Raw genomic sequence first — 24,185 nt, 5'->3', positions numbered from 1 at the left:
AGAGTTTTATATGGGCCTCCTGACCTTCCTTTTTATTCGAATATGATTGAAGGGTCTAGAGATACCTTTCGTAATAGAAACTCTCGAGTAAACTTATTGTTGTTAGGTTTACATGTTGATTTTGATCCAAACCCCCATCCTTATTTTCATGGTAATGGCAATGGTGGGAATGATAATAATGATTCTCATGGTCGAGGTCGTAATGGCGTTTTGGGTGGTCATGGGCGTGGTGGGTTTATTGCAACATCTTCTGAATCATAGCCAGATTCCGGCGACAGAGTCTCTTCCTTCAGATGATGGCAGCTCGGGTGATTACTATCCAGGATCTCAGGATTGTAATGCTTGCCAATCTTATGTTGTGGAACCAAATACAGGGTTATCACCAGGGGTTCACTTTGGTTTTCTTAATGGCCCTTATGCTCATTATTACACTAGTGATGGGAAGCAAGGATCGAAGGGTAAAGCTCCTGCCTTTTAAGTGGGGGAGTCCTCTCGGGCCAATTATCGTCACTTTACTTCAGGAATCTCGTCTGAAGATGAATCTGATCAGCAACCCATAGGAGTTTTAACAGCTGAATCGAATGGTTTGGCAAATGCTAGTCACTCACAAGCTCAAAATGTAGCATTAACAGACGTCATTCCTAATCCTTATTTGGGAGTTCTTACTAGTGGAGGTCAGCCTTTTGTTGAAGGTCATCCTCAAGTTCTTAGAGATGGTGTGTTCTCGCCTATTCCACATCATGGGTATGCGCTTTGTGGTGGTGTCTTTCGAACTCCTTCTCGCACTTCATCTTTGAACCCTCAGGGTAACATGTCTCCTATTTCTTCTTTTGCGGAGTTATCTCTGGGTACATTTCACATGGCTGCTCCTGATATGGATCAATCTGACTCTTCAAGCTCTTCTGATGCTACTTCGTTTACTCTGAAGTTGAGTAACTCAAGTAATGAACAGGGGGGGAGAGGTTCTTCATGGCTGGGTAAAAGGTTTCGAGGGTGGGAGTCTAATAGAGCCCACTCGGAAAACTCGGTCTGCTCTTCCTTAGATTATGTACCTACAGATTGGTTTCTTAAGAGAAGAAGGCTTCGAATTAAAAGGTGGGAACGCAATGGAGGAATTGGTAGATGGAAGAAAAGAGGTGACCGTAAAGTGTTCGTATCTAAATGTTTAACTGATCTTTCTTTGGCTCGTGATTTTGGAGTAGCTGATAGTGCAGGAATTAATTCAATGAAGCAACAATTTGAGAAAGGAGTCAAAAGAAGAGCTGATCATCAAGGTAATTCTGTGATAAAAAAATCCAAAAAGTTTGAGCACCGGTTACTCTTATGTCAGGAGTAAAAAGGATCAGTTCTCAAGCTCATCTAGTTCAGGTTCTAAAAAGGAAGCTGGTGTTTTGGGTTCGGCGACTGGCCTTTCTCAGTCCCCTGGTGATCCATGAAGTTCGTTTCATGGAACACAAAAGGCACTAATGACTTAAACTCTCCTAAAGTACCATACATAGGTTGGTTAGTGAAGTCCTTTTTGCCAATGTTTTTGTTTCTTTCAGAGACTAAAACTGATTTTAATGTATTGTCTACTAAACTTAGTATGTATAACCCTTCCTTTGTTTTTGGGGTAGATTCTGTAGGGACCAGGGGAGGGTTACTAGTTTTAGTTTGGACTTCTTGGGATGTATTTTGTGTTTTTAAATCTCAAAATGTAATTTTGTGTAATATTGTAGAACGTAATGGTAATGAATGGAATGTGATGTTTGTTTATGGAGCTCCTAGGGTAGAGGATAGAATTGGAGTTTGGAGTTTAATGCTCTCCTTGTTGGCCTCCTATCCAAACTGTATTCTCTTAGGAGATTTTAATCAAGTGGAATTTCACTCAGATAAGCTTGGTGGCTCGAGTTTTATTAGGGGTTGGGAGGAATTTCTAGATTGGCGTATTAGTGCAAATGTGTTTGACGTTCCTTTCTCAGGGCCTAAATTCACATGGTCTAATATTAGAGAACCTCCTAATATTATTTTAGAAAGATTAGACAGAGCTTACATGACTCCAAGCTGGTTTAGCAATTTTCCGAATACAAAACTATCAATCAACCCCTTCTTCTTTAAGATCACGCAGCCATTATAGTTGATACTTCATTCAGGATTTTACTAAATTCAGACCCTACCAAGTTGAAAATTGGTGTCTTCATTTTCCAGAGGTGTGTCAACACATTAACCAAGTATGGGATTTTAATATTCAAGGTTCTCCTATGTTCATTATTTCTCGGAAGCTTCATGTGGTTAAAGGAGATTAAAAAGTTGGTGTTTAGCGAACAAGAAGCTTTTGGGAATTAACTTAATCTCTTGAGGATAAAGGAGGTCAGGTGCATAACCTTGTAGATGGGAAGGAGTATATTTCTAATGTTAATTATGTTGCAGCTAAAATTTCTCTTTCACTCCATTATTGGAAACAAAGGTCAAAGGAAAAATGGTTGTGTTATGGAGATGTTCCTTCTAAGCTTATGTTCTCAAGAATGAAACGGAGACAAGTTCATAAGGAGATAGTAAGGATTAAAGATGAAAATGGTTTCTTTAGAACAGGACAAGAGGAAGTCCACAAGCTTGTTCAAAACTCTCTTAAGGAAGTTTATAGATCAAATGAAGTGGTTTCTAATGATAATGATGCAGATCAAGTTTTGAGAGAGTTAGATTTACCTCATATTTCAATGTTTCATTCTTCTTTTCTGGAAGAACCAATTACCTTTGAGGAAGTTGAAAAATCTATTTTTGATATGAATGGTTCTTCATCCCCGGGTCCTGATGGCTTTACCTCGGAATTCTTCAAGGTTCCTTGGCTTAAAGTGGGAAATGCAGTTTTTCAAGGCGTGAAAAGGTTTTTCGAAACTGGTTATCTTCTTAAAGAATGGAACCAATCTCTTCTGGTCATGATTCCAAAGATTGTTAATCCTGAGGAAGTGGGTCATTTACGGCCGATTAGCTTATGCAACATACTGTATAAATGTGTTTCGAAGTGTTTGGTTAACAGGATGAATGTAGTTTTGCCTTCGGTCATCTCGGATACTCAACATGCTTTTCTTCAAGGAAGACACTTGAGTGATAATGTTATTTTAAGTTATGAGCTTCTGGATACAATCAACAAGCGCAAAGTTGGTGGTTTGAATTTAGCTGCAATTAAGATGGATATGAGCAAGGCTTATGACAGAGTTCATTGGGATTTTCTACTCAAAGTTCTTAGGGCTACTGGTTTCCCTGGCCATTTCATTATGTTGATTCATCAATGTGTTTCAACAGTTTCCTTTAAGACGTTGGTCAACGGCAAAATTTCAGAATTTTTTTCACCCAATTGTGGTCTCAGACAAGGTGATCCGCTTTCTCCATTTTTATTCCTTTTCTGCATGGAAGTGTTGAGTCGAATGTTGCAGTTGAGTGAAGATATGAGGAATTTTCAAGGAATAAAGTTGTCGAGACATTCACCTTCAATCTCTCATTTATTCTTCGCTGATGATGCCTTGCTTTTCTTCAAAGCAACCTCAGAGTCTTGTGTGACTTTAAGGGACATTTTGAATCGTTTTTTTAAGATTTTGGGGCAACAATTAAATCTAAACAAATCTTTCATCAAATTTAGTCCTAACACCTCTCCAGAGGATCAGGTTGGTTTCAAAGAAATTTTTACTATGCCCCAGGTATCTGTGTTGAATCACCATTTGGGAATGGCAATTGATATGGAGGGGAAGAAAAACAATCATTTTAATTTTCTGGTGGATAAGGTTATGGCCAAAATCTCTTTGTGGAATAGGGTGATGTTGTCTTCAATGCAAAAACTAATTTTGATAAATTCAGTTTTAGTATCTATGGTCTCCCACGTGTTCTCTAGCTTGGAGGTGCCTTTGTCAGTTTGTTCGAAGATTGATCGGTTATTGGTTATGTTTTTCTGGGCAAAGCAGGAGCAGAAGGGTATTCATTGGGTTAATAAGGATATCTTGCATCTTCCCCGTGGAATGGGAGGTTTAGGGATTAGATGTTTATCTGATTTGAATTCTGCAGCTTTAATGAAGCAAGTGTGGAGAATGAAACATAATCCTCAGTTACTGGTTTCAAAGGTTTATTCTGCAAAATATCCTTTTATCATGGATAATGGTAGGAAAATGTCGTTACATGGTAAAATGTTTTCTTGGGGTTTGAGAGGGCTTAGAAAGGCAGAAAATAGAATTATTGATGGTTGTGCTTGGAAGAAAGGGAATGGTCAAAAGGTTTCTGCTGGTGGAGATAACTGGGTGGAAGGGAAAAGGCCAGAGTTTTTTCAACAGTTTCTTTAGCTCAAGCTCAGAGGTGGAAGGTTCGTGATTTCATCAACACGGATACAGGAGGTTGGAATGAGCCTCTAATCCGTCAATCTTTTGTGTTCAAAGATGTTGTTGCAATTTCAGCAATGGAAGTTCCTAATATTTTGGAGAAGGATTTCTTGTATTGGGATGCACACCCGTCAGGAAATCTTTCTATTAAATCAGCATATGTCTACCTCCAAAAGTTGAAGAAATTGAGAACTGCGAATAATGTACCTCAAGATCATGGAGTATTCTACAAGCTTTTGTGGCGTCTTCACACGTTACCGAAGTGGAAATATTTTATATGGAGACTATCTTATGAGGGGTTAGCAGTTTATAGCATGGACGGAATTAAGAGTGACAGGTTAATTTACTTTGTAATCACTCTTTGGGAACTTTGGATGGCCCGCAATAACAGGACTCACAGAGACCAGGGTGTTGATCATCATCAAATCCTATTACAGGTCTCTAATTCAATGGAAGTACACAGGAAGTTTCTGAACGACAACAACAATATCGTAGCTTTTTTGCATCCTCCAGAGCTTAGTCATCAATCTCCACCGGGATTTCATTTTGTCTCTAACTTGAGCTCTCTGAAGAACCAGGGCACACTTTGTTTTCTGATGCAGCTTGGCAAGGTGGCTCAAAACGAGCTGGAATGGGTTGGTACTTGGCTAAAAGTCCATCGGATCTTTATATTGGAAAAGGCGGTTGTGACTTTGGTTCGGCAGTTTCGGCTACTCATGCTGAAGCTTTGGCATGCCTGAAGTGTCTTTCATGGGCTGCAGCAAGAGGTTTTACTAACATTGTTGTTTTTACAGATTCTTATAACTTGGTTTCTCTGTTAAAAGGAGACTCAATTCAAGATATAACCATAAAATGGACTATCCAACAACTCCTGCATCAAGGGTCAACATTCAAATCTTGCTTGGTATACAAGGCGGACAGACAGGTCGTTGAAGCTGCGCATCATAAAGCACAACTTGGTATCCGACTGGCGGAGTCTTCAGTTGATGTTTTTTAGTTTTTTCTTCTTTTTTCTTCTTTTTTCTTGTTAGTTTCATCTCATATCAAAAAAAAAAAACAAATTAGGTTGTATAATTAACAAGTTTAGGCATTAAAATTGTTAAACATATACAGTAGGTCAATCATAGAATCAAGATTTACAAACAAGAATCGCAAATATTTAATTTAACATCATAAAAATTATAAATTTTGCGTTCGAAAAACTAAAACATCCGAAAAGTTAAAGTTAGGCTTTGAATTTGGGAATTCTGGGTTCGGCATCAAATCTTTGATTTCAGTCAAAATTTTAAAACGCCGTTTACATGCGTAATTCACTATAAAATTATACGATTCCGACCATTATTGAATAAACTGCCGAAAATCCTGCGAACATTTAATTAAATAATTGCACGAATTTGCAATTAATTACAAAAATCGAAATTAATCACCCCTTTAATTCATTGCAAATTTATAAAATTTAACCATGTAAACTGTTATCCCACTTTTTGGACTAACGACATAACCGCTCTAACGTTTGATCATGTCATGTCAACCAGGTTCTGTCGTGTTGCAGGTAAACATCGTGCCAGGGAGACGCGTCTGACGTAGCATCGTACGACGAGGCATAGACGACGAAGGACTGGCGACAACGCGCAAGCGACAGAGACGTGTCCTCAAGGAATAAGTTGATAAAGATAGGTTAACCTAAAGCCCATGACAGGCAGCGCCGTCATGCTAGCAGAATAAGTCCAAGATATGCACGAGAAACACGGAGGTGGTTGAAGACTAAAGAAACGTGTGATAAGGAAATCCCTATCTTCGTGGGATTTTCTCAACTAACTAGACCGCTGGAAATATCCTATAAAAGCATGAAGACGATGACAAGCGAAGGAGACGTGAACTCAAGCACTCATACTTTCAAGCTATTAAGCATTCATATTACTGTTGTATTTACTCTTTAATTTCGTTACATTGATCTTTAGAAAAATACATAAACAATCAGATAGGATACTTAGTGGATTGATAGCCTCATAGCTATCCGCGGTTTTTTACCTTATTCCTGGGTTTTCCGCGTCAACACTTCCTTGTGTCGCGTCTCTCTTGTCTCTCTTTATTTGATTCTTGCTTAGTTAGTGTCGACCCGAGCCAAAGGTCGCCCCTTGACGAAATTTGGCATAAACAGTTTGGCGCCGTCTGTGGGGACATTAACTAGGTTTCACACAAAATCACCCTACACACCATGGCTACTGAAGAGATGACGCTCGCAGAGATGAAAGCAGCCTACGAAAAGGCCCAAGCAGAGCTGGCCCAAGAAAGGGCCTCCATTGAAAACCTCCAGAAGGAGCTCGACTCTGTGAAAAGTACCAAGCATCAGTCGCGTTACAAGCCAGGTGCAAAACCAAAGAAGTTGATATTCGAGATGACTGACGACTCCGAGGACCTTTCCGACGGCGAAGAGCCACATGGAGAACAGGATGAAACAACACCGGACCCCGTCACCAAGCGCCTAAATAAGATGGAAACTCACATGAAGAAGCAATGCTCGCTGATGCTGAAGCTGATGACGAAGCTGCCAGGGGCACCCACGCCCGTGGAAACCGAACCGACCGACGGATATGCAGCGTCGCCGTTCTGTGAAGCGATCGCTAGGGTGACGGTCCCACACCAGCTCCGACTCCCTACCTGGACCACCCTGTACGACGGAACGTCTGATCCATACAGACACGTCAACGTCTACAAGCAGCGAATGTGGCAGATCGGCATCCCCTACGACCTGGTCGAGCCCGTCATGTGCAAATCATTCGGAGGAACCCTCGACGGAGCAGCTCTGGAGTGGCTCATGAACATAACACCTGGATCCATCTTCTACCTGTCCGACCTCATCAACGCCTTCTACCAGCAATTCGCCAGCAGTCGCCAGTTGGAGAAACAGACAAGTGACCTCTATCGGTTGGTCCAAGGACCTACCGAGTCGGTACGCGATTATTTTAACAGTTTTAATTGTGAGAAAATTAGTATAAAAAACTGTGATGTCAGACAGCCATCGAAGCATTCAAGAGAGGTCTAATCCCCAACTCGGAGCTGTACCGGGAACTAACCATATATCCCTGTGCAACCTTCGAAGAGGTCAGATCGAGAGCCACTGCCCAGATGCGGATTGAAGACGACGAGATTACACGAATGGCTTCTCAGCGACCAGCAGGGGGAAGCAGCGACAGGAGGTCGTACACCCCAAGGAACAACAGCTGGAGACACCAGCCATACAACCGCCAGAACCAGGTACAAAATGTCAATCAATATGATGATACTAACAATTTTTACAGGAATGAACGGGTCGTTTATCCTCCCATCTCCGAGTATGGCTTCAACGTTGACATCGGAGGCGTGGTGAACGCCCTTCAAAGTGTAGGTGGTACCGTCAGATGGCCTAAGAAGAGCGACAAACCAGACTCAATGAAGGACATGAGCAGGTGGTGCGACTTCCACCGCGACAATGGCCACACAACCGAAGAATGCATCTCCCTCAAAAAGGAGGTAGCGTATCTACTGAAAAGAGGCCACCTGAAGGATCTACTGAGCGACAAAGGAAAGGAGACGTACAACAAGGACAAAAACTCCCAACCCAACCCAGCACCAAGCGGCGACCGACCGGCCCCGCCCATGTTCGAAAAAGTGGTAAACGTTATTTCTGGTGGTTCTGATATATGTGGACTAACTTCTTCTGCAGCTAAAAAAATCAATAGAGGCGAATCTGATGCCGTCAAGGAGGGGCAGAACGAAGACGAAGTAGCACTCGACAGGTCATTAGCAGCGATGACAATAACCTTCGACGATTCAGATTCAACCGACACACAGCAGGAACACCATGACGGGCTAGTCATATCGCTCCCAATAGGCAACGCTCTCATCAAAAGGATATTGAACGACAACGGCAGTTCAGCAAACGTATTGTTCCTAGAGGCTCTGCAAGAAATGGGACTAGACGAAAAGAGTATAATCAGAAGGTCGACAGTCCTAGTAGGATTCAGTGGAGAATCGCTACGAACAGTAGGGGAGATATCGTTGCCTACGTACGCAGAAGGTGTTAATGTGATGACCAAGTTCAACGTCGTCGACTCCCCATCAGCATACAACGTCATTTTAGGACGACCATGGATCCACAAAATGAAAGCTGTGCCATCAACATACCACCAGTCAATCAAGTTCCCAACCAAATGGGGAGTCATGGAAATCAAAGGACAACAAAGGGACGCAAAGAAATGTTATGAAACAGCGCTGAAACCATCAAAGTCATCCATCTAGCAATTACAGCCAGGGTCGACGGTAGACGACCCCGACGACCAACAGATCGATGAGATAATACTAGATCAGACAAAGCCAGACCGAGTAGTAAGGATCGGAGCGTCGCTGCCTGACAACATCAAAAGTCAGATAGTGTCATTCCTAAGAGAAAACTCGGACTGCTTCGCTTGGTCGCACGAGGACATGACAGGAATCAGTGCGGACGTCATCACCCACAAACTCAATGTCGACCCCAACTTTAAGCCAGTGAAGCAGAAACGACGAAAATTCGCACCTGAGAGAAATAAAATCATAGACGAAGAGGTCCAATAACTGATAGATTCCGGGAAAGTCAGAGAAGTCAAGTATCCAGATTGGTTAGCAAATGTCGTCGTCGCCAGTAAAAAGAACGGAAAGTGGAGAGTTTGTATCGATTTCACAGACATCAACAAAGCATGCCCTAAAGACCCATTCCCCCTGCCGCACATCGACGCCCTGGTCGACGCCACTGCCGGACACGAGCTACTAACATTTATGGACGCCTACTCCGGATACAACCAGATCCTTATGCACCCAGACGACCAGGAAAAAACATCTTTTGTAACAGACAGAGGAATTTATTGTTATAAAGTCATGCCTTTTGGTCTTAAAAATGCAGGTGCGACATACCAACGATTGGTCAACAAAATGTTCAAAGATCAACTTGGAGACACGATGGAGGTCTACATCGACGACATGCTAGTAAAATCAAGGAAGGCTGACGACCATGTCGAACACCTACGACAATCCTTCGACATATTGAGGAAATACGGTATGAAACTTAACCCGACTAAATGTTCTTTCGGAGTGTCTGCAGGAAAATTCTTAGGTTACATCGTCACCCAAAGAGGAATCGAGGCCAGCCCCGACCAGGTGCACGCAATCATCAACATTCAATCCCCAGGAACATAAAAGAGGTACAGCGCTTGACAGGAAGAGTGGCGGCACTAAATCGTTTTATCTCGCGGTCGTCGGACAAGTGTCGTCTATTCTACGACGTCTTGCGCAAAAACAAAGGTTTTAGCTGGTCCGACGACCACGAAACAGCCTTGCAAAACCTCAAAAAATACATGATGTCGCCACCCCTCTTGTCCAAGCCCAAAGAAGGAGAAGTCCTACAACTCTACCTAGCCGTCAGCTCCACAGCAGTTAGTGCGGTCCTAGCTTGAGAAGACGAAACGCAACAGCTACCCATTTACTACATCAGTAAGTCACTACTAGAAGCAGAAACCAGGTATTCCTCCCTCGAAAAACTAGTTTTAGCACTCGTTACTGCAGCCAGAAAACTAAGGCATTATTTCGAAACTCACCAAATAGTGGTGATGACTAATTATCCAATCAAGTCTGTGATGCGTAGACCAGAACTAACAGGTCGAATGGAGAAATGGACGATGGCGCTAGGAAGCTTCGACATCAAATACCAACCAAGAACGGCGGTAAAATCGCAGGCCCTAGCAGACTTTGTGGCAGACTTTTGCCCCGACTTGGAGAAAATAGCGGACGACGAAGTCAAACTCATCAATAACGTAGAAGAGGTATGGACGCTCTTCGTCGACGGTTCGTCTAACTTTCGCGGTGCAGGTCTAGGCGTCGTGCTAAAGTCACCACAAGGGGACATGATAGCACATGCCATATGCTGCGATTTCAAAGCGACAAACAACGAAGCAGAATACGAGGCGTTAATCTCCGGATTGACGTTAGCTGAAGAATTGGGGGCAAGCGGACTCAACATATTTAGCGACTCACAATTAATCGTCAACCAGATCAACGGCGACTATGAGGCTAAAGACCTGAAAATGACCTTATACCTCGAAAAAGCAAAAAAGCTAGCCTCCAAATTTAAACCCCTCTCCATTAAACAAGTGCCACGAGACTTGAACACACAAGGCGACGCCCTTGCCAATCTAGGATCCGCACTCAGAAAATCACCATTCTCGACCATACCTCTAGTACACCTATTGTCACCCGCTATTGAAAAAGACATACCACAAGATGCCAGCCTCGTCCTATCAGCCACAAACACAGATAGCTGGACCAAGCCCATCCTCGACTACCTAACATACGAAACCCTACCCGACGACAAGCTCGAGGCCAGGAAAATACTTTTCAAAGCGTCACGATATGTTATTTTGCAGGGTATATTATTTAAAAGATCTGCGAACGGAATGTTGATGCGATGCGCAGAAAAAACAGAATGGGAAAGACTACAAAAGCAATACCACGAAGGAGAATGCGGCGGATATGAAGGAGGACGAAGCCTGTCAACCAGAATCAAAAGAAACGGATACTATTGGCCAACAATGCTCGAAGACGCAATGAGGTACGTAGCTAAGTGCGACCAATGTCAACGACACGCAGGTATGACACATAAACCATCTGAATTCTTACACCCCACCTTAACTCCGTGGCCTTTCATGAAATGGGGAATGGACATCGTCGGTAAACTACCCGTCGCCCCAGAACAAAAGGTCTTCATGCTAGCTCTAACAGATTATTTTTCTAAGTGGATAGAAGCAGGTGCGTTCCAACAAGTAAGAGACAAAGAGGTATGTTCGTTCATATGGACTAACATTATATGCAGATTCGGAGTACCATCAGAAATCATATGCGACAACGGATCCCAATTCATCAGCGATAAGACTAGGGCTTTCTGCAAGACGTAGAACATAGAGCTAAAGACGTCGACGCCAAGATACCCCCAAGCAAATGGACAGGCGGAATCCACCAACAAAACAATCATCGCATCGCTAAAAAAGCGGCTGGACGACTAGAAGGGACGATGGGGAGAAGAGATGCCATCCATCCTATGGGCCAATAGGACGACGCCTAGGACGACGACGGGACAGACTCCCTTCTCACTCGTTTACGGGTGCGAAGCAGTACTACCCCCTGAAGTGACACTGCCCAGTGCACGATATGGACTCATGACACCAGAGCAGAACAACGTGGAACTTAGTGAAAATCTCGACAACACAGAAGACTTCAGAGAAACAGCTTTGATAAGGATGGCGTCGCAGCAACAGATCGTGGCAAAATGCTTCAACAAGAACATCAAAATAAAAGTGTTCAAGGAGGGCGACTGGGTGTTGCGCAAAGTATTCCAAAACACAAAAGAACTAAACGCAGGTACACTCGCACCAGCTTGGGAAGGACCGTACTTGATCGATAAAATCGTCGGAAAGGGGGCATACAGACTCGTCACCAAAGACGGCAAATCGGTCCCCCAAAGCTGGAACGCTACACATCTTAAACTCTATCACTTTTAAATATCCGTCGTAGCCAATTTTATCAATTGTCGTACCATCGTATCTACTTTCTTCGTTACTTTTTATCGCTTTATTTGTTCGGAACCTTTACTGACTTAAGCATCGGAGGGCCGTTGGCATCCCCAACGGCGAATCCTCCTAGCAACCCATGTTTTGTTTTTCAGATGGTAACACATGACGAATATCAACTAGAATCGACGACGTACGACGGAAAGCGAATCCCAAGTGACAAACGATGAACAACCGACGCAGGTACTGTTTTACATACATGTAGTGCTACCATTTCAATATTTGTTCCTCGTAAAACACATGCTACACGACGCGTGACAAAAGCTTCGAAACACAACGCAAAAGTCACAGAAAACGTACGAGTAAAAAGAAAAAGGAACACACTTATATAGCAAATTACAAACTGCGCGACCCATGGGGCCACGACCTCCGAAATACAAACACAAATATTATCCAAACACCTCGCCGCCGCCACCGACGACGAGTAAAAACATCCAAAATACGAAAACAAAACACAAGTTATCCAAACCACCTCGTCGTCGCCATCGACAACGAGTAAAGAAATTCATAAATAAAACACAAAACCAACAGAAATTCAAACTACAAACTGTTGCATCCCTTCTTCTTGAGTAGAGGCCACGATCTCCTGCTCCGACTCCTGCTCTGGGGGCACGACGACGTCGGTCACGACTGGCACCTCCACCGACGCCACATCCAACGCCTCGCCTTGGGGAACGACGACAGAAGCTTCCCCTTCGCGCTCAACAGCTAACACCTCCCCCTCTTGCCCCGAAACAGGCACATTCTCCACCAACAAAGCAGCGTCCACCTCTATCGCCTCGGTATTGGCGGTATCGGCCGTTTTCGCCAACTCTTCCGAGTCCACCATGGGTACCAACAAATCAACCATGGTGCCGCCATTGGCCAGGTAGTCGTCCACCTCCTTCTGACACGGCCAAATGCTGGCCTCCCCAATCAAGCAGGAGTAAATCATTTGCGCCCGCGTCCTCCATAAAGCGAGGGCCTCGACATCTTTCGCCTCCTCCTGCATGGCATCGTACAAGCTCCTCAACCCATCTAACTCCTCCGTCGTCGAGGTCAACTCTCCCTTCTTTTTCTTCAAATCCTTAGCCGCGTCGGCTAGCTGCTTATCCTTACTCTTCAACTGATCACCCTTGGCCTTAACCACCGCAGCGAGGTCCACGACCTTCTTCTCAGCAGCCTTCCACTTCGCCTCCCACGACACGGCCGCCTTCTTCGCCGTCGCTGCCAGCTGCCTCGCATTCGTCACCTCGTCGCACAACAACGAACATTGCCTGCGCACAGCCAAGGCAGCCTGCGACGCCTGCGCAAGACCAATGCCAAAATAGATTTACACAACGTACATTCTACACACGACAAACTGACATAACGCACATTTTTTGCATAAAGAAATAAAAATTAAGTAAAACTCACCCGCAGGCAAAGTTCAGCGGCGTCCGACGCGACAGGAAGAGGATCCACCTCGTGATATCGTCGATACGTCGTATGCAGGATCAAACGATCAGCGAAAGACGTCTCTTCATCGCCCAAGAAGCTTGAGGGCAGAGTGATAACCGTATCCTCGACGGGATTCTTCTCGGCATGACACTTCTTGGACTACGCAGCAGACACTTTACCAACGTCGACAGCAGCAGACGACGCCTTGAACGGCTGCGGAGGCGACGACGAAGCAATCGGATGAAAACCTTCGAGTCCTATGACGACAGGCGTCTCAGCCGACGAACCTATCGCAGAGAACCGAGGTACGACCGTCATAACTTGCCCACCAGAAGTCGAAGACGACCTTAGTTGTTTCCTCGCACGCTCCTGAATCTCGCTCTGAGACATCCTCGACACAGGCCTAGACGACAAAGTGTGCTCTACACCCAGTACAAAAGGCCAAGGTCAAACATTACCCAAAGCAAAAATAAAATTAAAAAAAATATATATAACCCCAAAAATAAACAAACACCAAATGCCTGAGTTGTCAGCCATATCGCCTACTTCTCCTTCGGTGGACGACGAGTTTGCCACTACCTCTTCGAGCAAATCCAACCTTTTCCGACGACGAGTCAGTTGACCTGATTCCTCGTCTACTTCCTCTTCCTCGGCGATGTCGCCTGACTGATTCACCTCTTGCTCGTCTAAAAACTCTCCATCACGACTAAAAGACCTGTCCTCGACAGAGTAACCCAAAAAGTTCTGATACTTGTCCTCAGAATCAGCGTTCAACTCAGTCAACGACGACGCCTTGACAACTGCAAAACAAAACCAAGTAAGGCGACGTTCAGTAAAACGACGAGAAACAAAGACAAAACAACACATTTACCTTCCGTCGTCCATCCCCTCGACCAGAAACCGCCCTTTATCTCCCAGGGAATCTTTGCTTACGAAGACAAAACGACTCTGCCAACCCCTGTCGTTCACACCTAAACCAACACCTAAATTCGTCTTCCCTTTCTTCGTGACCAGGGTATACCTACAACACTTCTACAGCGCTAGGTCGTAAGTATACATCAAGTCAGACAGATCAAACGGCGCTCGCCAGTTTGCAGTAACCCCATGCACCACCGTGAAAACCCGCCATATCTGGGGCATCAATTGACCCGGACTCAAATGGAAAACCTCGATAAAAGACCTAGCTAGAGGAGTGAAAGGGAATTTGAAGCCAATTGTGAACGGATACTCATACATGACTACATACCCCTCCGGACAGTCAAAGGCTTCCTCGTCCGAGCCGGGAATCTTCACTTCCGCCGACGGCGGCAAACCAGCAAGTTCAATAAACGCCGCCGGGTCCACCACGGTAGAGTATATCGGGTGAAGGGACTTAACCCGAGCAGATCCCGACTCCCCCTTTCCTCTCACCACAATCGACTTAGATCTACCCATCTTACTTACAAAATTCTACATGATAATCGAGAAAACAAAGCAAATTTTACCTGAAATCGGGCAAATTCAGTGCGAAAATCAACTCCACTTTCTCCCTCTTCTCTCTCCTGCTTTCAGATCTGGAAATTTTTTGAAAAATCTTGGTGTGAAGAACTTTATTGCATGTCGAGAATTGGTATTTATTACTCTGGAATTCTGAACGGTTTTATCCCACGAACTAGACGGTTGAAGACGGTTTTTGCTTTTTAAATTTGAATTGTTTCTTTTGCTCTGTGTGACTCCGCAAATTCACAATTGGGGGCAAACTGTTATCCCACTTTTTGGACTAACGACATAACCGCTCTAACGTTTGATCATGTCATGTCAACCAGGTTCTGTCGTGTCGCAGGTAAACATCGTGCCAGGGAGACGCGTCTGACGTAGCATCGTACGACGAGGCATAGACGACGAAGGACTGGCGACAACACGCAAGCGACAGAGACGTGTCCTCAAGGAATAAGTTGATAAAGATAGGTTAACCTAAGGCCCATGACAGGCAGCGCCGTCATGCTAGCGGAATAAGTCCAAGATATGCACGAGAAACACGGAGGTGGTTGAAGACTAAAGAAACGTGTGATAAGAAAATCCTTATCTTCGTGGGATTTTCTCAACTAACTAGACCGTTGGAAATATCCTATAAAAGCATGAAGACGATGACAAGCGAAGGAGACGTGAACTCAAGCACTCATACTTTCAAGCTATTAAGCATTCATATTACTGTTGTATTTACTCTTTAATTTCGTTACATTGATCTTTAGAAAAATACATAAACAATCAGATAGGATACTTAGTGGATTGATAGCCTCATAGCTATCCGCGGTTTTTTACCTTATTCCTGGGTTTTCCGCATCAACACTTCCCTGTGTCGCGTCTCTCTTGTCTCTCTTGTCTCTCTTTATTTGATTCTTGCTTAGTTAGTGTCGACCCGAGCCAAAGGTCGCCCCTTGACGAAATTTGGCATAAACATAAACTATAATTGATTATGGAATTAAATAGAAGCTCGTAATACCACTGTTAGTTTATGACAAATATAAAACATATATTTCATGCGGAAAAACCATTAAGCCAGGAATCCAAATTAATTGCCACATAACAATTAGCATAATTTAGGATGCATACATTCGAAGCGTGCCTTCCCTAGCTGCTCCCGAACCGAACAAGAAAAAGTTTAAAACTCCAAGTGTAGTCCCTCCATAAATAGTCCACATCACGTTCGGATTCGCCTTAAATTGAATTAACTAGAATTTAGCCTAAGGTTTTACGTTATTCGTTTATAATTATTAGGCAAATTATTAACCTTTAGTTTTTAACTTAAAACTATATGAATACTTGAATTGATGTATAGAAATTGTGATTTCCATCACCTATTTATAGGGTAGGATTATCGGAACTAGAAACCTGCTAGGGTTCAATTTATCTAATTCAATTAGAATTAGACTTAAATTAAATCTGTTAATTTTAGTGTTTAGCTTAACAACTAATTCTAGTAGTTTCAGGAAAATAGTCTAATCGGATGAATCCTAAATTCCTAAGGATTCGAAACATGCACGAACACAACAACACGCACGAACAGCCCGCAAGGGGTGCTGCCCGTGCGCGGTGGGTTGGCTCGGCCCAGCAGCACTGGTACGCAGCCCACGAAGGGCGCGCCAGCCTGCTGGCCTTGCCTTGCTTGCTGGGCCTGGCCTTGCTTCAATGCTCGGCTGGGCCTTGCTTGCTTGGCGGGCTACTGCTCGCCTGCTGTGCTTGCGCGGGCATCGCTAGGCGCGGGCCTAGCTTCGTGCGGGGCCTTGCGTCTAGCAAGCTCGTCCGACGTTTATTTCGTACATCGCGCTTCCGATTCATTTTCCGATTCCCGAATTCATTTCCGATTCGAACAATATTCAATATTCCCGATTCCGGAATTAATTTCCGTTTCGAACAAATATTTAATATTTCCGATTCCGGAATTTATTTCCGATTCCGATAATATTTCCGATTCCGGCAATATTTCCGTTTCCGACAATATTTCCGCTTCCGGCAATATTTCCATTTCCGATAATATTTTCCGATACGTACCATGTTTCCGTTTTCGGCAACATCTACGACTTGGATAATATTTATATTTCCTATACGATCCATATTTCCGTTTCCGGTAATATCATCGTTTCCGGAGTATTAATAATTTGCCTTTTGACGATTTCAGCTCCCACTGGAACCGAGATCCGTCGATTCCGGATATCCATAAATGGAGTATTTAATTCACTTAAATACTTGATCCGTTCACGTACTATTTGTGTGACCCTACGGGTTCAGTCAAGAGTAAGCCGTGGATTAATATTATTAATTCCACTTGAACTGAAGCGGCCTCTAGCTAGGCATACAGTTCACTTAATCTCACTGAATAATTAACTTGTATAATTAATTAATACTGAACCGCATTTATTAGACTTAGCATTGAATGCATACTTGGACCAAGGGCATTATTTCCTTCAAACAAACTTCTACCCTTTTCCTTGCGTTTCTAAACTAAAAAATGTAGGAAAAATTGATAATATATATCCCACCTTTGGCCGGTCATCTCAAAACAATCCCATCTTTAATTAATTACAGAATAACCCAACTTATAATACCCACCTTCTATTAACAGACCACTTTACCTGCTACTTGATAAAACGGTCAACGCGATTTCATTTCCCTCCCAAAAAATTTTAAACCCTATCTTCACTTACCACCTCTATAATTTACAATTAATTTCCCTCCCAAACACAACTGCATACTCTCCTCTCTCTCTCTCACCCTGCAAACTCGTCGTTGTCTCTCTCTCCCTGCACTTATCGTCTAGAATAACCCTGCAATATGCACCTGCAATGTTTTTTTAACCAACAACCGAATCAGATAGCATCTGCAATGTTTTTTTTTGTTGACAACAGATCTTCAAAGATCATCATTCACACATTCTGAAATTTCTAGGGAAATTACCCTTCTTGGCTCTTGTTAATTGCTGCTATTCTTCTTGATACATACGGCCATTTTGTATCCATACAAATAGTTCAAGGTCTCACTCACTTTTCAAAATTCCAACCAAAAAATCCCCACCAAAATCACAAAATTCGTTACCCTCAAACTAACAGAACTCTCACTACCATCATCCTGTGCTCCCATTGAAGTTGCTACTAATTTATCATTTAGCCCTTTAATCAATCTCAAACTGAATACAAATAATGTTAGGGGTAAACCCCAACTTTCTTTAAATGTTGGCATTAAACCCATCAAATGTCAATCAAACTATGAAAAATCCGGGACACCCATTAAAATTGTTTGAACTGGGTATCGATTCTTGCAAGTGGGTCCTCATAAAACCCATTCAAATCAAACAATTTTGGAAAAATCACTTGGTTTTTCCCCTTTGAATTAATCGAAGATTTACCCCTTTGAATTTATCGAAGATTTTTCGAACGATTTTGAACCACTGGCCATGGTTGATTACCAATTAAATGGGGAAATTGTAGAAGATCAGAGAAGAACGAAAGGGGAAAAAAAGAGAGGAAGAAGAACCGAATGATGAGAGGATTAACTCTGAAGATCTGACAAGATCGTAAGAAAAAAAAAATAGGAAGAAAGAAGATCAAACGAAAGAGGAAGAAAGAAAGCCGTAAGAAAAGCAGGGAGGGGGATTAAAAGAACAAATAATAATTTAATGATATTTATGAAATAGCAACAGTCACTACCTGCCACGTCATCCCCTTACCTAGTTTTAGCAGGTAAACGTTTCAAGTGATCTATTAATAGAAGGTGGGTATAATGATATTGTGGGATCTTTTACGGTGATGACGTGTCACGCGTTCCTCGGAGGTATCAAGTATGAGCTGGCACGAACTTCTGGTAACCTGCAAACCAAGAATATTCCCGTAGGAATATTCCCTCCGATGCTTAAGTAAGTATAAGCTAGAGAGAGAAGTAATTTGTAGAGAGAAGGCAGAGAAAAAATAGTTTGAGGTTGGTGGGAATGAATTGATTTCCCCCTTTTACCTAGGGATCTACACTATTTATAGTGCTAGGGTTTCTTGGGAACTGGTCCTGCATGATTGGATGCTCTGATGAAGACACGTGTCCTGCTAAGTTTTGGGGGCCTGATTTAGACCTGGTGGGCCTCTTAAGCTTTTGGGCCTTTCTTTTTGGGAAATAGCGGAATAAGCTCCTCCTGAGCAAGTGGGTCTCATGACCCACTGATGGGTCTTGACCCTGCGTGTGCATGCGGGTTTATGAGACAATTTGAGATTTTCCTGCTGATGGGCTTTTGGTACAGCCAGGTGGCGTTCTTTTGGGCCACATCATTTGCCCCTCAAGGAGGATGCCCCTCGCCCATGTGGGGTAGGCTGCTTGATCGGAGGGAGTGCCACGTGGGGTTACTTTCTTGAGCTTGGTTTCCCCCTTTAAAACCTTTATAAGATCTCTCATTTTCCTTTTGTTGTTTCAAAGCAATTTTTTGTAGAGACAGAAAGCGAATTTTGTTTGTCAAAGATCTGTCTATGCTTGCATTTGGGTGTTCTTGGATTTTTGTTCAGTGTTCTTGAGGCTTTGGACCATTTTCCTAGACTTCCCATCAGTTTGATCATTTTTTGGTAAGTTCTTTATCAAACTCTTATTTTCTGCATGCTTATGGATTTTCTTTTCTTGTTGTTATAGTATCTTAGGGAGGCGTCTTGTTAGTTCGACGCTCTTTCTTTCTTTTTGCTAAAGTCAGACGTCCTGTTCCCTATGCAGGACGGCATGGCTCGAATTAGACAAACAGCCAATGTGGGTGCATGGGCAGCACCACGAGAGAGGGACAACAGGGTTCCCTTTTCGAGCCCGTCCTAGGGAAATAGGGTGGAGTCAGCTCCTCTCGTTATTCAGGAGACGGAGCTGTAAGGGCGGCACGTTCTTCAAGGAGAAGAAAAAGCGTGGCTTGCCGTCCTCGCGTTCCGCGCGAGGATTTGAGGATGACTCCTCTAGTTCTTCTGACGAGGAGTTCGCAAGAAACCTTCCTCCTATGGTTCGGGGGAGAGAAGATGTTGATTTGCTTCCTTCATACATCTTTCCCAGCATGAAATGGTTGAGGTATCTGAGGGAGCAGGGACGTGACTTTGAGCGTTTTTTACTCCTGCCCCAAGGCTTTAGTTTTAGGAGCCCTCGACCCCATAATTCTGTAGACCAACTATCTCTGGGAGAAGTTGCAGTCTACACGGCTGCTTTTAGATTGGGTCTTAGATTTCCTTTGCATCCCTTTGTGATAGACGTCCTGAAGGGGTATGATATTAGCCTTGCTCAGCTGACCCCTAACTCTTGGGCAAACGTCTTTGGGTTTATTGGCAAGTTGCTCTGAGCGGCATTACTCCTTCTTTTCCAGCTTTCCTCAGACTCGTAGATATTTCCCCTTCTTCTCGCTCTCCCCAGGGATGGTTCACCCTCTATAGCCGTCGGGGATATAAGACGATTGTAGGTAAGACCTCTAGCTGGGTTTGGTGGAGGAAGAAGTGGTCTGTTATCCGAATGGAGGACCTCTCCCTTTCAAGGCGTCTTTCTAGGTGGAACCAGCGTCCCCTCTATTTGTCTAGGGGTGACGCCTTCCCCCGCCTTTTGTCAAGAGACTGGAGGCTTATAAAGCCCTTGTTTCAGGCCGAGGTGTATCGGCTATCTTCAAAGAGTCATGCATGGGTGCCTAATGCTTGGCTTCCCCATGTGGGTCAGTTCACCAACATAGTTTTCCTCGCGGCCGTCGGTCTTTGCCCCTATTTGAGTAGAGGTAGTTTCTCATAGACTTTTATCAAAGCCTTGTTCTTTTTCTTCTACTAACTCTCTCGGTTTTGTGTAGATTCTGCCATGGATCGTTTATCCGCCGAAGACAAGGGTTTGGTGGATGTTCCTACTTGGTTGTCCGAGGTGTACACTGAGGACATTCTCAAGGCCGTGGAGGCCAAGAAGAAGGACTCCTCCAAGAAGTCCGACGAGGGTGCCTCTGGTGATGTTGCCAAGGTATGCTCTTGTTTAATTTTAATAGGCTTCTGTATTCCTCCAAGGTCTAGGCTTAGTTGTTTATCTGTTGCCTTGTTCAGGAGCCCACTTCGTCAGCTACGAAGAAGCGTCCTACGGCTTCGACTGTGGCTCCCAAGCCTAAACGGCCCTTTTTAAGAAGCTGATTACCACCGACGCTGCAACGAAGCCGTCGCTGGTGAAACCGTCTGCTCCTTCGACTGGGGGAGAATTTCCCCTTTCTGAGGCGTCCACTCCTCCTCCTGAGCACAGGGAAGCCTCTCCCCAGGTGGGCACCGAAGGGGATACTGCGACCAGGGCGTCCGTTGACGAGGTAGCGACCGACCAGGCTGATGCTGCTGGAGCTGCTACTTCGTCTAGGGAGAGTAAGGGTAAGGGCAAGGAGGCTGAAGATTCTCCTGCTGGTGACGTTCCCATGCCTCCTCCGGCTCCGTCGAGTGGTTAGTGTTTCTGTACCTTTAGGTTGTCATGACAACTTGGTATTGTTGTATGGTATTTGACGTTTTGACATTGATTCAGCTGATATGTTCAAACGGATGCGACGTGCTGAAGTGGCGAACATCCCCCCGTCAGGCGGTTTCAGCTCAGAGGAAAAGGATAAGATCCTTTCGGACGTCTATGCTGCCATCCTTGAGGAATATGTGAGGTCGCTTCCCGGGATTGACCTGGGGTACTTTGGGTCTATTCAGTCACTCGTACTTGATGTGAGTAACTTTATTATATTATTATTATTATTATATAAAAAGAATAGTTTTTAATTTTTTTTTACTAACTCTATTTTGGTCTCGGCAGCTCTTCATCCGTTGTGCCGAGAGTAGGCACTACCGCTTTGATATGCATAAAGAGATGCTCAAGCATAAGGACCAGATTGAGAATCATGTGAAGTATGCTGAGAGGACAGCCAGATTGATCAATGTGGACACGGACAAGAAGATTAAGTCCGAGACTGACGCTCTGAAGAAGGCTGAGGAGGACGCCCAGAACTATGAAAAGAAATTGCTGAAGCATGAGGAGAGGTTGGCCTTGCTAAGAAAGGAGTATTCCTCTGTCTCGGAGCGGGTAACCAATTTCTCTTCCAAAGTGGACGCCTTGGAGGGTAAGCTTAAGGCTACCCAAGACGAGATTGAGGCCGTGCGCAGAGAGGCCGCTAGCTCTTTCAAGTCTGGCGAAGAATCCATTTTGGAGATTTCTCAGCGGGCGTGGGATCAGTCTATGGACGGGAAGGACTTCTCCTGGTTTAAACGTCGGATCTCCTACCAGATGGTCGTCTCGACGGCTAGACGCCTTGGCCTGGATCCCTTTGAGTTTTTCAGCGAGGGGGAAGATGAGGACGTGCAGGAGGAAGAAGTGAATTCCCCCGAAGGCCAAGACGTTCAAGACGGGAGCTCCACCGCCCCTCATTCCTAGGTGGCCTTTGTTTAATCAGTTTGGATGGCGCCGTGGGCGCTTGTAATAACTTTGGTGCCTTTTGGCATTTATTTGTTTTGGTTTGTTTGCGCCTTGTGCGCATGTATGAATATTTTGTGCCTCCTGTGCACTTGTTTTTTATTCCATTTCAGTTTATTACTGATTTCTTAGGAACTTTCTGTTTGGTCCATTTGATGGACAGGTACCCCAGTGTTTAGGTGATCAGCCTAATTTGGGGCGCTAATCTAGGCCACTTCTCAGGCCATCAACCGATTAGACTTTTTGAGACGCCTTCCAAGGAGGAGGCGTCATATTGAGTGTCTACTCTTGTTGAGTCTTTTGCGTTTTGTTAGTACATGGTACTTTTAGGGTCGTCAGTCATTTGGTAAATAGTGACGCCACCGTTTTTTCTTTGTGGATTTCTCCACCTCTTAGCGTCTTAAGGGCTTTTATTGAGCCTTGTATTCGTCAAATAAGAAAACATTCGTTAATTTACTAAGTAGCAAAACTAAATTCAACACTTCATAGGCGGGCATTTACATGCCGTTTTGTAGGCTCTAGTACGATAGTTAGGCCGTTTTGTAGGCTCAAGTTACATGAGTTATCCTAATGACACTCTATTTTCAGCCACTTTTCTCTATCTTGACTGGTTCTGCTTTGGCCGGTTTACTCTCATTAGCGGCTGGCGGTTCTTCTTCATGCTTTCTTTTGCTTCTGGCTTCGGCTGAATCTTTCTTCCATGCTGACGGGTTGAGGGTGGTGAGGTAACAGTCTCTTGCTTGTTGTTGGTCTCCATGTATGGTTCCTATTGCCCCATCATCACATACAAACTTCAAAAGCATTAGATGGGTCACGACTACTGCTTTAATCTTGTTTAGGGTGGGTCGTCCCAAGATGACATAGTATGCTGTCAAGTCCTTAACAATTAGGAAGTTCACTTCCATCTTCCGTCCATTTTCTCTATCCCCAATCCGAACCTGCAAAGTGATGACGCCTACAGGATGTATAATGCTTCCTCCAAAACCAATGATGGGATAGTGTATGCTATCCATGGTTTTGGGGTCATGTGCTAGGCGGTTGAGGTATTCCACGCTCATTATGTCAGACGAGCTCCCCGTGTCTATTAGGATGCGCTTTACCCTCATATTGGATATTTTGAACTCGACCACAAGAGGATCATCATGCGGAGTAGCTATTCATCCACCATCTGACTCACATATCTAGATCCGTGGGAATGGGTCTAGAGGTGACTTTCCTGACAGCATTACCTGCCCCAGGCGGCGAGCATAATCTTTCTGCCCCCTCGTAGATATTTCCCCTTCTTCTCGCTCTCCCCATGGATGGTTCACCCTCTATAGCCGTCGGGGATATAAGACGATTGTAGGTAAGACCTCTAGCTGGGTTTGGTGGAGGAAGAAGTGGTCTGTTATCCGAATGGAGGACCTCTCCCTTTCAAGGCGTCTTTCTAGGTGGAACCAGCGTCCCCTCTATTTGTCTAGGGGTGACGCCTTCCCCCGCCTTTTGTCAAGAGACTGGAGGCTTATAAAGCCCTTGTTTCAGGCCGAGGTGTATCGGCTATCTTCAAAGAGTCATGCATGGGTGCCTAATGCTTGGCTTCCCCATGTGGGTCAGTTCACCAACATAGTTTTCCTCGCGGTCGTCGGTCTTTGCCCCTATTTGAGTAGAGGTAGTTTCTCATAGACTTTTATCAAAGCCTTGTTCTTTTTCTTCTACTAACTCTCTCGGTTTTGTGTAGATTCTGCCATGGATCGTTTATCCGCCGAAGACAAGGGTTTGGTGGATGTTCCTACTTGGTTGTCCGAGGTGTACACTGAGGACATTCTCAAGGCCGTGGAGGCCAAGAAGAAGGACTCCTCCAAGAAGTCCGACGAGG

General features: G+C 44.3%; 3 protein-coding genes across 3 annotated transcripts; 2 read left to right on the top strand and 1 right to left on the bottom strand.

Annotated features, from left to right (window-relative positions):
• The first annotated feature begins 6,561 nt into the window (after nucleotides 1-6,561).
• Nucleotides 6,562-8,624, top strand: LOC130463322 (uncharacterized). Its single transcript, XM_056832417.1, has 2 exons — nucleotides 6,562-7,296; nucleotides 7,359-8,624. Exons 1-2 carry the CDS (start codon nucleotides 6,562-6,564, stop codon nucleotides 8,622-8,624), a joined length of 2,001 nt encoding a protein of 666 aa, XP_056688395.1.
• A 1,409-nt stretch (nucleotides 8,625-10,033) lies between these two features.
• Nucleotides 10,034-11,305, top strand: LOC130463321 (uncharacterized). Its single transcript, XM_056832416.1, has one exon. It carries the CDS (start codon nucleotides 10,034-10,036, stop codon nucleotides 11,303-11,305), a length of 1,272 nt encoding a protein of 423 aa, XP_056688394.1.
• Nucleotides 11,306-22,914: 11,609 nt separating this feature from the next.
• On the bottom strand, nucleotides 22,915-23,436 carry LOC130463320 (uncharacterized). The gene has a single exon (XM_056832415.1). It carries the CDS (start codon nucleotides 23,434-23,436, stop codon nucleotides 22,915-22,917), a length of 522 nt encoding a protein of 173 aa, XP_056688393.1.
• Nucleotides 23,437-24,185: the final 749 nt, after the last annotated feature.

The sequence above is a fragment of the Spinacia oleracea genome, chromosome 6 (assembly GCF_020520425.1).
Source record: "Spinacia oleracea cultivar Varoflay chromosome 6, BTI_SOV_V1, whole genome shotgun sequence".
Classification (NCBI taxonomy): Eukaryota; Viridiplantae; Streptophyta; class Magnoliopsida; order Caryophyllales; family Amaranthaceae; genus Spinacia; species Spinacia oleracea.
This window is presented reverse-complemented; position numbering and strand designations above follow the sequence as displayed.